This window comes from Lipotes vexillifer, unplaced genomic scaffold, assembly GCF_000442215.2.
Source record: "Lipotes vexillifer unplaced genomic scaffold, Lipotes_vexillifer_v1.1 scaffold397, whole genome shotgun sequence".
Lineage (NCBI taxonomy): Eukaryota > Metazoa > Chordata > Mammalia > Artiodactyla > Lipotidae > Lipotes > Lipotes vexillifer.
In genome coordinates, this window is record NW_006772681.1 from 3198767 (window position 1) to 3213495 (window position 14729).

General features: G+C 48.3%; 1 protein-coding gene across 1 annotated transcript in view; it reads left to right on the forward strand.

The window, feature by feature from the left end:
* LOC103070783 (fer-1-like protein 4) overlaps positions 1-14195 on the forward strand; it is a 51284-nt gene extending 37089 nt beyond the window's left edge. The window contains 24 exon segments of the mRNA XM_007447810.1: positions 1299-1350; positions 1353-1514; positions 1658-1716; positions 1805-1936; positions 2826-2889; positions 2981-3081; positions 3142-3293; positions 3400-3472; positions 3475-3519; positions 8781-8908; positions 9095-9250; positions 9252-9272; positions 9669-9823; positions 9943-9947; positions 10414-10532; positions 11047-11151; positions 12337-12435; positions 12673-12746; positions 12749-12908; positions 13466-13549; positions 13551-13674; positions 13676-13714; positions 13802-13899; positions 14006-14195. Coding sequence (XP_007447872.1) covers positions 1299-1350; positions 1353-1514; positions 1658-1716; positions 1805-1936; positions 2826-2889; positions 2981-3081; positions 3142-3293; positions 3400-3472; positions 3475-3519; positions 8781-8908; positions 9095-9250; positions 9252-9272; positions 9669-9823; positions 9943-9947; positions 10414-10532; positions 11047-11151; positions 12337-12435; positions 12673-12746; positions 12749-12908; positions 13466-13549; positions 13551-13674; positions 13676-13714; positions 13802-13899; positions 14006-14195 — 2397 coding nt within the window.
* The last annotated feature ends 534 nt before the right edge of the window (positions 14196-14729 follow it).

Genomic DNA, 14729 nt, shown 5'->3' on the forward strand with positions numbered 1-14729 from the left:
GATCCTCTGTGCGGGAATCTCCCCGCTTTGCCCCCCGCACCCCTGTTGCTGCGCTCTCCTCCGCGGCCCCGAAGCTCCCCGCTCCGCCTCCCGCAGTCTCCGCCCGCGAAGGGGCTTCCTAGTGTGTGGACACTTTTCCTCCTTCACAGCTCCCTCCCACTGGTGCAGGTCCCGTCCCTATCCTTTTGTCTCTGTTTATTCTTTTTTCTTTTGCCCTACCCAGGTACGTGGGGAGTTTCTTGCCTTTTGGGAGGTCTGAGGTCTTCTGCCAGCGTTCAGTAGGTGTTCTGTAGGAGTTGTTCCACGTGTAGATGTATTTCTGGTGTATCTGTGGGGAGGAAGGTGATCTCCGCGTCTTACTCTTCCGCCATCTTCCCGGAAGTCTGTCTCTCTTGTTTTAAAGACTATTTGTCTGATAATATAGCTACTCTAGTTCTCTATGGTTAGTATTTGCATGGCATGTTTCCCCATCCTTTTACTTTAAACCTATATGTATCTCACGAAAGAGCATCTCTTAAACAGCATGTAGTTGCATCTTTTGTTTTTAATCCGTTTGACAATCTCTGTCTTTGAACTGTTTAATACAGTCACATTTGATGTTATTATTGATATGGTTGGATTTACATTTGCCACTTTGCTATTTGTTTTCTATAAGTCTCATATTTTTCGTTCTTCCTTTACTGCCTTCTTTTGTATTACATAGATATTTGTTAGTATACTGCTTTAATTCCTTAGTTGATATTTACTTAGTAGTTGCTCTAGGGATTACAGTATGCATACTGATTTTTCACAATCTATTTCAGATTAATACTAATTTAGTTCCAGTAAAATAGAAATACTTTTCTCCATCATAACTCCATTCATTCCTCCCCCCTTTTGTGCTGTAACTGTCACATATATGTAAAATAAAGCCAACAATACAGTGTTATAACTGTTGTCCCTGGCCCTGCTTAGGATCCATTGATAGATATAGAATTTCTGGATTAAAGAGCATGCATAGTTTTATGGTTCTAAATCTATATTAGCAATCTGAGGATTGGTCCTTTACATAATGATAATAACAACAACAACCTCATATTTCTGATGGCGCTTTGTAGGTTCCAAAGAATTTTTGTACTGTTATATCATTTGATACAATAGTTTTTCCAGGCCAGGATTGTGTCCCCTTTTTAGCTGGGAAATGGGTTCAGAAAGCAATGACTCACCAGAGACGACTCAGTGAGGCTGTGGGCTTTGAATGCATGTTTAGCTACACTGTTTTCTCATCTATCTCTGCTGCTGCCTCTCCCCCCCCACAGGTCCTCTCTCCCTACCCCCAGGACTTGCCAGAGCAGCCTTATCTGCAGCCCCCCTCAGCATCCTGGTGATTGAGCGCTGGGCCTTTGGACGCACAGTGCTCGTGGGTTCCCACATTGTCCCCCATATGCTGAGAGTCACACTCTGGAGTCAGGAGGATCCCCCTGAGGAGGAAGGAGAGGAGGAGACAGGGGACCTGGTGCCCAAGGTACCTCAAGGTAAGGGGCTTTCCCCTTAGGGGCCACCAGACGGAAGTCCATCTGGTTCCTGGCTGAGATGGCTCCAGGGGACCTTCCAGTGGGGCACTGAGTCTGACTTCTACTTACCTGACCTTCTCCTGGTGTCTTTTATCCCCTCTCAGAACAGAGGTCCTGGGATCCCTTCTTGGCTGAAGTGGGGATACTCAGGTGGCTCCTAAAGGTGATGGAGTATGGGGGATGGGTGGAGAAGGGACTGGCGGGGCTTGGGGTGGTGCTAGGTTAGAGGTGCTGAGTTCTTGCTCCCTCAGGCTCCTCTGAAGAAGCTCCCTTTGGGAGGCCTCCTGAATCAAGGCCCAGAGCTGGAGGAGGACATCCCAGATCCTGAAGAGCTCGACTGGTGGTCCAAGTACTATGCATCTCTGCAGGAGCTCCAGGGGCAGGTGGGAGCAGAGCAGGCTTCTGGGGGTGGAGGGACTGGAGACAGAGGAGGGGAAATGGTAAGAAGAAGGATCTCATCAAACATGGAGCTCTGCAGTTTTTCAGAACTCTTTGTTACAGCCATCTTTTCTCATCTTCACAACAATTTGAGAAGCTGCGGATTATTAACTCCATTATCTAGAGCTGTCTTGTCCAACAGAAATATCGTGTGAGCCACATATGTAATTTTAACTTTTGTAGTAGCCACATTAAAAAAAAGTAAAAGGAAACAGATGAAAATGATTTTAATAATATATTTTATTTAACCTAGTATATCTACAGTATCATTTCAAGAAGTAACCATTATAAAATTAATAGTGAGATTTTTTAAATGAACAGATTTATTTTATTTATGGCTGTGTTGGGTCTTTGTTGCTGCACGTGGGCTTTCTCTAGTTGTGGTGAGCGGGGGCTGTTCTTTGTTGCGGTATGAGGGCTTCTCATTGCGGTGGCTTCTCTTGCTGCGCAGCATAGGCTCTAGAGCGCAGGCTCAGTAGTTGTGGTGCACAGGCTTAGTTGCTCCGCGGCATGTGGGGTCTTCCCGGACCAGGACTCGAACCCGTGTCCCCTGCATTGGCAGGTGAATTCTTAACCACTGTGTCCCCAGGAAAGCTCAATAATGAGATATTTTATAATCTTATTTTATACTAGTCTTTAAAATCTGGTGTGTAGTTTATACTTCCAGCACATCTCAGTTTGGACCAGATGCATTTCAAGTGCTCAATAGCCACATGTACCTGGTGGTTACATATCTGGACTATATGATAAACTAAGGCTTTGAAAATGCAAGTGGCTTACCCAGCTGGAACTTGAGCTAAAGTTTTCCAACTCCCTATCCTGGAAAAGGGGTAGATTAAGGAGGTAAAGGGTAGGGAAGAATCTTTGACCTGCGCTCTGGATGATGCTGGGGATTCAGGTAAGAGATTGGTTTTCTTGTTTTTCCTCTTTGTGTCTCCCTCCCTCCCCCCACACCAGTATTTCTAATGGGGCATTTCTGCTGTTCCCAGATGGGGGCAATCTCCTTTCTGTGGATGGGGAAGCCCAAGACCAGGGTAAGGCTGAAGTCAAAGGCTGTGTGTCCCAGAAAAAAGCAGTCGCCACTCTGAAGGTAACTGGGTGTTGCAAGAGGGGATTCTGCTTGGATTCTGGACATCGAGCTGTCATCAAGGCCCTCGCCTTTCATATTTACAACAGCTCCCTGGAAGAAGAGTTTAACCACTTTGAAGCCTGGCTGAATGTGTTTCCCCTGTATCGAGGGCAAGGAGGTCAGGATGGAGATGGAGAGGAAGAAGGGTCTGGAAACCTTGTGGGCAAGTTCAAGGTATGTTTCGGGAAGGAATGGGGGACCAGGGAGCGTAAGTGGGGCTGCAGGAAGAAGACTGTCTTACCAGTGTTTTTTCTGCTCCATATCCCCCCATCCCACCCTGGGCTCCTACCTCATTTACCCTGAATCAGAGGCAGTGTCCTTCTCTGATCCCCAGATCTCCAGGGGGATCCCACACAGAATCGGCCCATCAAGCTCTTAGTCAGAGTATATGTAGTAAAGGTGAGCATCCATTGGCCTGGCATGCCTCTAACTCCGGCATAGGTAATGTACACAAAACCTACAGACTGAAGGGATCAGAGTCCAGCTTTTTCATTTTTCAGATGGGAAATCTTAGGCACAAACTTAAGAGACTTCACAGGGTTACACATCTTGCTCACGGCAGAACCTGAATTTAGAGCTTAGATGCCCCAATTCCTTATTTGTAGTTCTAGTCTCATAGAATGGGGAGTATAATTCCAGGAAGAGCACAACTCTGTAAAGCTTTGTGATGGCCTGTCATCAAATACCTTTGTACAGGTCCTCCCATTGCTGCAGTTTTCATACAGTGCTCAACAGGGCCCTGCAGTTTCCTTAAAGGCATCTCAGGGAGTGAGGGGAATGAGTGGGTTGCTACCCCTTCACTCCCGGCACAGAGCAGATGCTGTACTTTTATCTAGTTTAAATATAGGCCTTCTGACGAAGATGTAATTTAAAGAAACATTCTGTGGCACTCTTCTACCATAATGTAAGCATCCTAGCGCCTACATCAGACAGTAGACATCATCTGGACCTTCTACTTCTAGCAGCATTGCAGACCAGATGGTCTGAAATAAATTCTTGATATAATAGATCTAGAAATGCTAGATAAACAACCTTTTAAACAAATGCTAAGCTCATAAGAAAGGGAATTCCCAATGGGCCAAAATGAGGAAACAGCAGGAATCCCTGAACAAGCCCTGAGGTCAGATTCTCTTGAGAGGATTTGTCCATACCTGGACCCCAAGCCTTAGGTTCTAATATCTAATAGCCTATACAAGGTGGGAGACACAACCAAGACCCTTACACGAAGCAGCACCCAGGAAGGACTCTTCTCTCAGTGAAAAGTGGGCAAGAGGAAGCCCACCCACTGGGAAAGAAGCCTATAAGGTAAATGGTCTATCTCAGCCTCTGTTCCAGTTGGCGGAAATAGAAAAAATGTCTTCCCTGAGGATATACTATTAGAGTTTTGCCCTCACATTAATTTAAGACTTGAATTTTTATTATCTGCTTAGTCCACAAAACTCAAAGTTGAGAGATTGGCTTAAAGTAGTCCCAAATCAGGCTTCACAGACTTCCCTAGATTTAGATAACCAAATTTGGGTTCACAATCCCAAATTATAAAATATATAAGAAAACAATCTCAGGAAAATTTGTCAGAAAGGCACAACACAAAAGAGAATTAGATCTCTAAGGGCTTTGGATGTTAGAATTTTCAAATATTAGAAATATAAAACAGCTTAAAATTACTTCACAGTTTAAAACAGTTTAAAATGATTTCACATGCAGAGAACAAAAGGCTATAAAAATTGGGCAGTTTTGAAAATAATAAAATAAAATTTCTAAAGATGGAAGACCATTAAAAATCAAATCTTATTAAATGCCCATACATAGCAGAAGGGTTGAATAAACTATGCTATATCTGTACAACAGAGTACTATGCAGCTGTAAAATAAAATGAAGGTTTCTGTCAACTGATACGAAGTGTTCTTAGATTCCGCACATAAGTGATATCATATGGCATTTGTCTTTCTCTTTCTGACTTAATTCACTTAGTGTGATCATCTCTAGGTCCATCCATGTTGCTGCAAATGGCATTATTTCATTTTTTTTATGGCTGAGTATTATTCCATTGTGTATATGTACCACATCTTCTTTATCCATTCATCTGTCGATGGGCATTTAGGTTGCTTCCATGTCTTGGCTATCATGAGTAGTACTGCTATGAACATAGGGGTGCATGTATCTTTTTTTGGTTATATTTTATTTATTTATTTACTTGTTATTATTTTTTTGGCTGCACTGTGCGACATGCAGGATCTTATTTCCCTGACCAGGGATCGAACCTGTACCCCCTACAGTGGAAGCGCAGAGTCCTGACCACTGGACCACCAGGGAATTCCCTGTATCTTTTTTTTTTAATTTTATTTTTGGCTGCATTGGGTCTTCGTTGCTGCGCGTGGGCTTTCTCTAGTTGTGGCAAGTGGGGGCTACTCTTTGTTGTGGTGCGCAGGATTCTCATTGTGGTGGCTTCTCTTGTTGTGGAGCACGGGATCTAGGTGCACAGGCTCAGTAGTTGTGGCACATGGGCTCAGTAGTTGTGGTTTGTGGGCTCTAGAGTGCAGGCTCAGTAGTTGTAGCACACGGGCTCAGTTGCTCCACAGCATGTGGGATCTTCCCGGACCAGAGCTTGAACCTGTGTCCCCTGCATTGGCAGGCAGATTCTTAACCAATGTGCCACCAGGGAAGCCCTCCCTGTATGTTTCTGAATTATAGTTTTTTCAGGATATATGCCCAGGAGTGGGATTGCTGGATCATATGGCAACTCTATTTTTAGTGTTTTGAGGAATCTTCATACTGTTAAAAACACCTTTTAGGACTTCCATGGTGGCACAGTGGTTAAGAACCCACCTGCCAATGCAGGGGACACGGGTTTGAGCCCTGGTCCAGGAAGATCCCACATGCCGCAGAGCAGCTAAGCCTGTGCGCCACAACTACTGAAGCCCACATGCCTAGAGCCCGTGCTCTGCCACAAGAGAAGCCACCACAATGAGAAGCCCACGCACCACAACGAAGAGTAGCTCCTGCTTGCCGCAACTAGAGAAAGTCCGTGCACAGCAATGAAGATCCAATGCAGCCAAAAATAAAATATAAATAAGTAAATAAATTTATTTTAAAAAATCTTTTAAACGCAATGCTGAGCTTCCAAGAAAGTAAGAGATTTTAGAGTGGAAAAAAAAAAACAAAAAACAAAATAAAAGCAGGAACTGCTTTAAAACGTACCCAGGATTTTGTTCTTATCCATGTTTGGTGAAGCCAACAGATCAGGAGATGGTTGCCATTGAAAAGATAGTCTGTTGTTTCAATTTTCTGGGGGTCGGGGTGCATGCTGTACCCTGCAGGGCCACACGGGGAAGCATGAGGGCCAGTCCAGAGGCAGAAGGAGGAAGGGAAGTGTGAAGGCCAGAGCCTTTATTGTGGTTTCTGTAGGAAAGGCAGGGCAAGGCAGTGTAAGCAGGCTTAGGATTGGCTAGTTTGAATAATTCCTGTGGGCTCTGGGGTACGGGGGCTGTCTCACTGTCTCTTGTTGTCTGGAACCTGGCCCTGAGGATGATTAGGGCAGAGGAATATTACTTCCTGGAGTATAAGAGCCAGATAGAGGAGGTGGTTGGACATTGTATGGGCTCTAGATTGGTTGGTTTGTATATGAAAGGTGCTCTGGCAGGTGTGCTGTTTGCTAACTCTAGGAATTAGTAGCCCTGGCAGGTGCAGTTTCTCCCGGGTCAGTATGGCTCCAGATACCACAGCATCAAGATTACAGAAAACAAGAAAATATAGTTAATAACAGGGACCTAGGGAAAAGGAATGCTAAAGCTGGCTTTCACCCCACACTTACTGCTGACCTGGGAAACCTCATCTTCCTCGTGGATGGTTGACAGGCAGTGAGGACAGAAGATGAAGTCCTGGGGCTACCTAGGGGAGCAGTTTGACTGAACCGCCTTATATAAAGTGGAGCCCCCAAAATTACACCCTCTGCATAAGGATGAACAAAAATAGGAACTTGAAAGGCAGGAGGAGACACCAAGGAAACTTGCCTGTCTTAAACTTGGCATTGGTTAGAGGGGAAAAAGTTTCCCCTAGCATCCATGACCACAAGCTGGCTCTAATACAGTTCAGGGCCTGAGTTCCCACCATCTGTGTCATCCCCAAAACCTCAAGTGGACGATTTATTTTAAAGTGGCTGCAGGTTGGTAGTTTGCCCAGGAAACTGGCAGGAGTGAAAACAAGCTCTCTCTGGCAGAGAACACCCACAACAGCCCCTCAGCATGAGTTAAACCAAATATGAATCATGATTAAAAAGTACTGAAATATGAAGAAAAAAGCCACCATGGGAGGGTGGGAGGGAGACGCAAGAGGGAGGAGATATGGGGATATATGTATATGTATGGCTGATTCACTTTGTTATAAACCAGAAATGAACACACCACTGTAAAGCAATTATACACCAATAAAGCTTTTTTTTTAAAAAAAAGTCACCATGAGTAAGAATTAGCAAAAATAACAACACATTCAGACCCCCAAGGTCGTTGATATTGGAATGACTAGATAGAGAATGTAAAATAAGTATATATGAAATGTTTAAAGAAATAAAAGAATGAATTTAAAATGAGCAAGGAACAAGAGACTACTAAAAATAAACAGCAAGTTTAAAGGCCCAGTTAGAATGTTTAGAAATTAAAAGTGTAATGTTTTTAAATTTAAAACTCAATAATGGAGCAAAAAATTTGAACAGTCACTTCACAAAAGCAAATATATATATAAGGCCAATAAGCACATGCAAAGATGCTCAACATGCTTCATCAGCAGGGAAATGCAAATTAAAACCACAATGAGCTACAATTTCACAAGCGCTAGATTGACGAAAATAAAAAGACTGATGATACCAAGTGTTGTGAAAGATGTGGGGCAACGGGAACTCTCATACATGGCAGGTAGGAGTGTAAAAAGACTAAAAATATATTGCTGTGTATAAATTATACTTCAGTAATTTATGCATAAGTTATGAATTTACCTAATTACATAGTTATCAAAAACAGAAAAAGTAAGTTTACTAAATATAGTTTAAACCATGCAATATAGTGCTGTATATTGCTTAGGGACGTATGTATATGTCGTAAAAGTATTTTTCCTTTTTTTTTCTGTGAGTGAGAAACCCCAAATAAAGGGTCTGGCTACTTCAGGGATGAAAAAGGAATTAAGTCAGGTCGGGGGACTCAGGGGACTCAGGGGACATTTGTCGGTAGTGTTTAATTTATGAAGCTGGGCACACACATGCTCATTGTATTATTTTTTAATACAATTAAAAAATTGTAATTATTTTTATTTAGTTAAAATATTCTTAATTTAAAAAGTAAAAAAAAGGAATAAAATGTAAAATATGCTCATTGTAAAAAAATGAAGGTCAAACAATATGGAAAGTTACAAATTGAATAGTAAGATATATAAGGGTATACATCTTTCCACATATTTTCTGTTTCATTATATCTTTTGTTATACTTACTTGTATGTCTTAAGTATTTCAATAATTAATTTAAAAGTAAATAAAAGTCATCTTGTGCAACCTCTCAGCTAACTCCTTGAGGTGGAAGATCTCTCCCTGGTAACTTCCTGTTAGGTCCGGCAAGAGCCACCTTGGGTTATGACAATGACATTTCTTTCATTTCCACCCCATACTGTCTCCCTAGGCTACCAACCTGGCTCCTGCGGATGCCAACGGCAAAGCAGACCCCTATGTGGTGGTGAGCGCTGGCCAGGAGCGGCTGGACATCAAGGAGCGCTACATCCTCAAGCAGCTGAACCCCATCTTTGGAGAGTGAGGCTGGGCCCTGGGCTTGGGAATGGAGAGCAACTTTGCCATCCCACCCTGTGGCTCTCACTCAGGCAGCTGATGTGGTGTGGGGGAATGGACAGAAGCTGTTGAGTCCCCTCACACCCCTACCCCTCACAAGGCCACCTTGTAGGGTGTGGAGGTGTTCTCATCACGCTCTCTCCTGGCCAGGGCCCTAGAGCTCAGCATCTCTCTCCCTGCTGAGGCTGTGTTTGATCATGACCTCGTGGGTTCTGATGACCTCATCAGAGAGACCCACATTGATCTGGAAAACTGATTCTATAGCCACCACAGGGCGAACTGTGGGCTGGCGTCCCAGTATGACGTGAGTCCAACAGGGCCCTCAGGAGTCATTCTAAGTCTGACCAAAGACATTCAAGTTCGCATCCCACCTGTCTGTCCAGATCCTTTGATTTCATAGAAGGGGACTCCCCTGCGACCAAGACATTATAGCTTAATGGTCAAGAAATGGGCTTGGGAGTTGGGATCCTGTAACTGACAAGTCACTTGGCTTTCCTGAGTTTCAGTTTCCTCATCTGAAAGATGGGTAATATCAGTATCTCCTTCATAGGAGCACCTGCCACGCATATTTGATTTTCACCGTTACCATCAGTGAGGGCTAACCTGTCCCACAGAGGAGTTACAAACCTGGGTCCCAAGTCCTCAAGGGCACCCATCACTGCCCCTGTGCCCAAGTACGTTCATATGCTGGATCCAACTGAGGCACATTCCTTTTCTGCCGCAGGGATGGCTACAGTGCCTGGCGTGACGCATTTCGGCCTTCGCAGATCCTGGCGGTGCTGTGCCTACCCTGTGGCCTCCCCACACCTGAATACCGAGCCGGGGCTATCAAGGTGGGCAGCAAACTCTTTCTGACACCGCCAGAGACCCTGCCCCCAGGTACCAGCCCCTCTCCGCTGCACAGTCCAGAGGGAGCAAGATGGAAGAACAAGGTACAGGGGGACCCTGGTGCCCAGCCTAGTGTGCCCCACAAAGAGCCCGCTTCCCTCTGCAAGCAGAGGAGGTGAGTCTTGGCTGAGTAAGGATGATAGTGGAGAGAAAATGGTCTTTGTTGGTGAGTGTGAGATCTCCAGGGAGCCCTAGCGAACCCCTCAGAGCCATAGCTAATTGGGGACACAGGGGTCCCATACAACATAAAATATGGATGCAGAATTTAGCTCATGCTTCATATATGGCCAGTGGTCTGTTCTCTAAACAAGGTCTGCACAAAGGCCACAAAGCCTCCAATCCCATTGTCCCCCTGACTGCTGGCTTTTCACTGGCAAAAGTTGTTAGAGCTTTCTGTGCATTGTGGACTTGCCCTCCCAGCCCATGGGTTTGTCCAATGCAGCAGTTGCCTCAGCCTAGAGCGTCTATTGAGGGCAGGGGGAGGAAGGGAAGAGAGTTGGGAACTGTGCAGAACCCAAGCTCACACACCTCTTGTTGCAGATAGTGGGGACTCCGAGGTGGCAAGTGAGGTCCCTGAGGAGCCCCAGGCATTGCTGGTGCTGCGGCACTGGCAGGAGACGCCTGGGCTTGGGATCCAGCTGGTACCTGAGCACGTAGAAACACAGCCCCTCTACCATCGCCACAGCCCAGGGCTGCTGCAGTTGAAGGAGGGCTCAGCACCCAACCCCAGAACCCCAGGACTCCCACCTGGTGCTGGACCTGGGCCCCCAGGACGCCCTTTCTCCAAGACCTCCACCTGGGCACTGCCACTTCGGACTTCGGCTCCTGATCCTGGTGCCCAGCATCCCCACTCCAGTCTTGGACTTCCATCCTGGACCCCATACCCACACCCTGGACTCTGGTTCTGAAGGATCCCCACCCCTGGGCCACCAAGGCTCAGACCTGGCACTCCCAACCTGACCTCTACCCCAGATTCCTAGGATCTGGACCTGGGAGCACTAGATCTTACTTTTGATCTCAACCTTCCACTTCTGGGGCCTCATCTCTGAACCCTCAGGCTAACCTCAACTCTGGAATTCCCAGTTCAGACTCCACCTTCATCCTCATACCCCAGGATCTGCCCTCTTGACCCTAGCTCTTCTCTCCACCTGGGGCAAGGCACAACCTCTGGCCACAGGGCCGTTAGGGGGGTGGGGCCCAGCAAGACCCTTTAGCCTCTTCCTGTGCCCCCAGGGATCCCTTCATGTGTGGATTGACATCTTCCCCCGAGATGTGCCTGCCCCACCTCCAGCTGACATTAAGCCTCGGCAGCCAATCAGGTAAGAGAGTCCTGGTCCGTCCTCCCATGGGGTGGGCACATCTTGGACAGCCCACATCTTGGACAAGGGTGCTCTGAAAACCTGTGCAAGGGCCCCCATGAAGCAGGCAGAGCTGATCCAAGCTTCAGGTAGGTGAGCCATTAAATTCCCTTTTTTTTTTTTTTTTATAAGCCATTGTGAGTTGGATATCTGTCACTTGCAACTGAAACAGTCCAAATCCCTGTTAACCCCCTTTTGACCTGAGCTACTCTGAGTGGAGGGTGCGTGCATTTCAGATGTCAGCAATCTGTCACTTTCTACCTCTGGGCTCTGCTTTCCTTGGTGTCACTCTCATGGAGACTTAAATCTGGCGTCAAAGTGGCTTTTAACAGTGGAGGCTTACATCTTACCAACTGGACTACTTGAGCAGGAAAAAAACCCACGTCTTTCCCAGTTAGAGCAAAAGTCTCAAGCTGACTCTCATTGGACCAGCTTGGGTCAAATGCTGATTCCTGAACCAATCTTTGTGATCAGGGAGCTGTAATGCATTGACTGGCCAGTCCTGGGTGATGTCGTAGGTGATATACCAACCTCTGGAGCCAGAGAGGGGTTGGTCCGCCCCGCCAGGATCACACAGACTGACAGTAGTGGGGGTGGAGTGGGAGTCATCAACAGAAAATCAAAGTGCTGTCAACAAGTGAGGGGAAATTGATATGGGGCAAAAGAAAACAATAGATATCTAGGAAACCTCATGACAGACAAGGACAGGGCTATTTGGGGTAGGATCAAGAATGTCACAGCCCTTCCTTCTGTCCCCCAGGGGCTTCATGCTGTCATCCCCACTTGGTGTCTCTCTGCAGACTGTCTCTCTCTGCTTGCACAGCACTTTGGCTTGTGGTGGCTCCAGCTCTGCATCTGATGCTTTTTGAGTCAACCTTTCAGGGTCTTGATTCCAAATTTATGGGCGGGAGAAGCCCATTGGCTCAGCTTGCGTCAGCAGACCATTCCTGGTGCCATCCGGTGGGGTGGGGGTGGTCAGTGATACCTGGGGCTGTCCCTTCAAGGGACCACAGACATCCTGATCACCCGGCTGGGCACACATCAGGTGCTCAATGCATGTCAGTGGCTCTGGCCCAGGTCCTTCCTGCAGCCCCTCCCAGGACCCCTCTCGAGAGTCTGAAAACCCTCTCCCAATACATCCCTCAGCTATGAGCTCAGAGTCATCATCTGGAACACGGAGGGTGTAGTTCTGGATGATGCAAACCCACTCAATGGAGAGATGTCGAGTGACATCTATGTGAAAAGGTAGGCCTACAGGCCGAGCGGGCACATGGCTGTGCACTGAGATGAGATTTCGAACAGGGACTTGGGCCCTGGGCTGAGCCAGAGCCCTGACCCCTAAGCCCTCGATGGCGCCCGGAGCTGGGTGGAGGGACCAGTCTGGTGGTGAGTGGAGGGGCAGGCTAGGTGAGGAGCCGGTTTCTGGGCTCCGTCCAGCACGGATGCCCATCCCCTCCGCCTGCACCTTTCCCCTGGCTCCAGCTGGTTGAAGGGGCTGCAGCAAGACTAGCAGGAGACAGACGTTCACTTCAACTCTGACCAGGGAGGGGACTTCAACGGCGCTTCATGTTCCGCTTTGACTACCTGCCCACCGAGCGAGAGGTGAGCGTCCGTTGCTGGCCTGGACCCTTTGCCCTGGAGGAAGCTGAGTTCCGGCAGCCGTCTGTGCTGGTCCTGCAGGTCTGGGACTATGACTGCATCTCCGCCAACGAACGACTTCCTTGCTACTGCTTAGCTGCCCTCCTACCTCAACCCCTGGCCCCGATTTCTGCCCTCATTGCCCTGTCCCCTCTCCCCTGGGTTCCCTACTCTAACCCAATCCTCAGTCCTGGATTTCAGACTCTAGGTCTGCTTTCTGGCCTAATTACTGAATTTACTCAGCTCTGAGCACCATAACCTCCATTTCCACCCAAATCTCCCACTCAATCCTCTAATTTGACCTGAGCTCGGGTTACACTGGACTCTTGACTCCATGGCCTTTAGTCCCTTGCTTTGGCGGTCTGGTCCCGTCCTTGGGCCCTGTATCATCAGGGTCTGACAACCTGCTGACATTTGGGCTGTGGTGTGTGGTCCATAGCTGTGGCCTGACTGCCACATTCTAACTTTGGATGCCCCGATTTACAATCCCGCTGTGCTGCCCCTCCCCCAAGATGCTCTTAGCCATCTTGTCACTTTCTGCCTCTGGGCTCGGCTTTCCTTGATGTCAGTCTCAGGGAGGGAGGTTCGTTCAGATAGACCTTGAGCTTCTGCCTAACCCCAAGAGCTCTGGACCTGCAGGATCCTTGGAGCTGCAGCTACCGGACATGGTGCGAGGGGCCTGGGGCCCCGAGCTCTGCTCCGTGTGGCTGGTCCGGGACGGCGCCAAGGCGTAATCTGTTTCGCTGCCGCCGCTTGCGGCGCTGGTGGCCTGTAGTGAAGCTGCAGGCGCCGGAAACTCAGGCTGGCAAGAAGAGGGAGAGGTAGAAGGGCCGGCCATAAGACTTAAGAGTTCTCGGACTCAGGAGGCAACGTCTACATCCTCACGGTGGGTGCGGCCAGGGCAGGAACCGGGCCAGGCAGGGGCCAGGCCTGAGCCGGCCTAAGAACTTGGCTTCCGTCGCCCCTTTTCCAGGGGAAGGTGGAGGCTGAGTTTGAGCTGCTGACTGTGGAGGAGGCTGAGAAACGTCCAGTGGGAAAGAGGCGCAAGGAGCCAGAGCCCTAGGAGAAGCCCAAGGGTGTGGGGGGTGCGGTGCAGGAGGCGGGGCCAGAGCCTGGGGGAGGGGGGAGGGGGCAGCTGGGGGGCTTCCTCATCATTCCAACACCACCTGCTTCCCCGCAGCCGCCCCAAAACCTCCTTCAGCTGGTTTGTGAACCCGCTGAAGACCTCCGTCTTCTTCGTCTGGCGCTGGTGCTGGCGCATCCTGCTGCTGCTGGCGGCACTGATCACTGTCTTCCTCCTCCTCGTCTCCTACACCAGGCCTGGCCTGATCAGCCAGGTCACCGTCCGCCCCCTCCACCGCCCCTGACTGACCTTGGACACTCATCCCGTAATGCCAGCTCCTCAACTCCTGCCCCTGGTGTCCTTCCCACCAACAGGAACCATCCTGGCGTTTCCTGCTTTCTCTGTGTAAACCTTACGAGGTATCCACCCTGTCCCCTGAACACATGCTGCAGATAATAAATGACACTAGGGGCAGAGAACAGATGTGTTCTTGGGTGGCCTCGGGCGCATGAATGCACAGGATGGGAGGCTGCCCACGTGGCCCTACTGCCGGGAAGAACAGGGCCCCGCGGTGAGCGGCCCACCTGCTGCGCCTGCTCATGCCAGCGGCTGGGTCTCTCTCACCCCAACTGCTGTGGCTTGTGCTGCTCCATGGCAGCTAAACCCTTTATGTGCTCCGTGAACCTGTACCGACCCTGAGAGGAGGCAGATCACTTAGGACACTTGACTGCAAGTGACAGAAATCCTAACCCAAGCTGGCTTAAGCAAAAAGGGAATTTATTGGCTTACACAGCTGTAATTCCCAGGAATTGGTTGGCTTCAGGTGCATTTTGTCTCA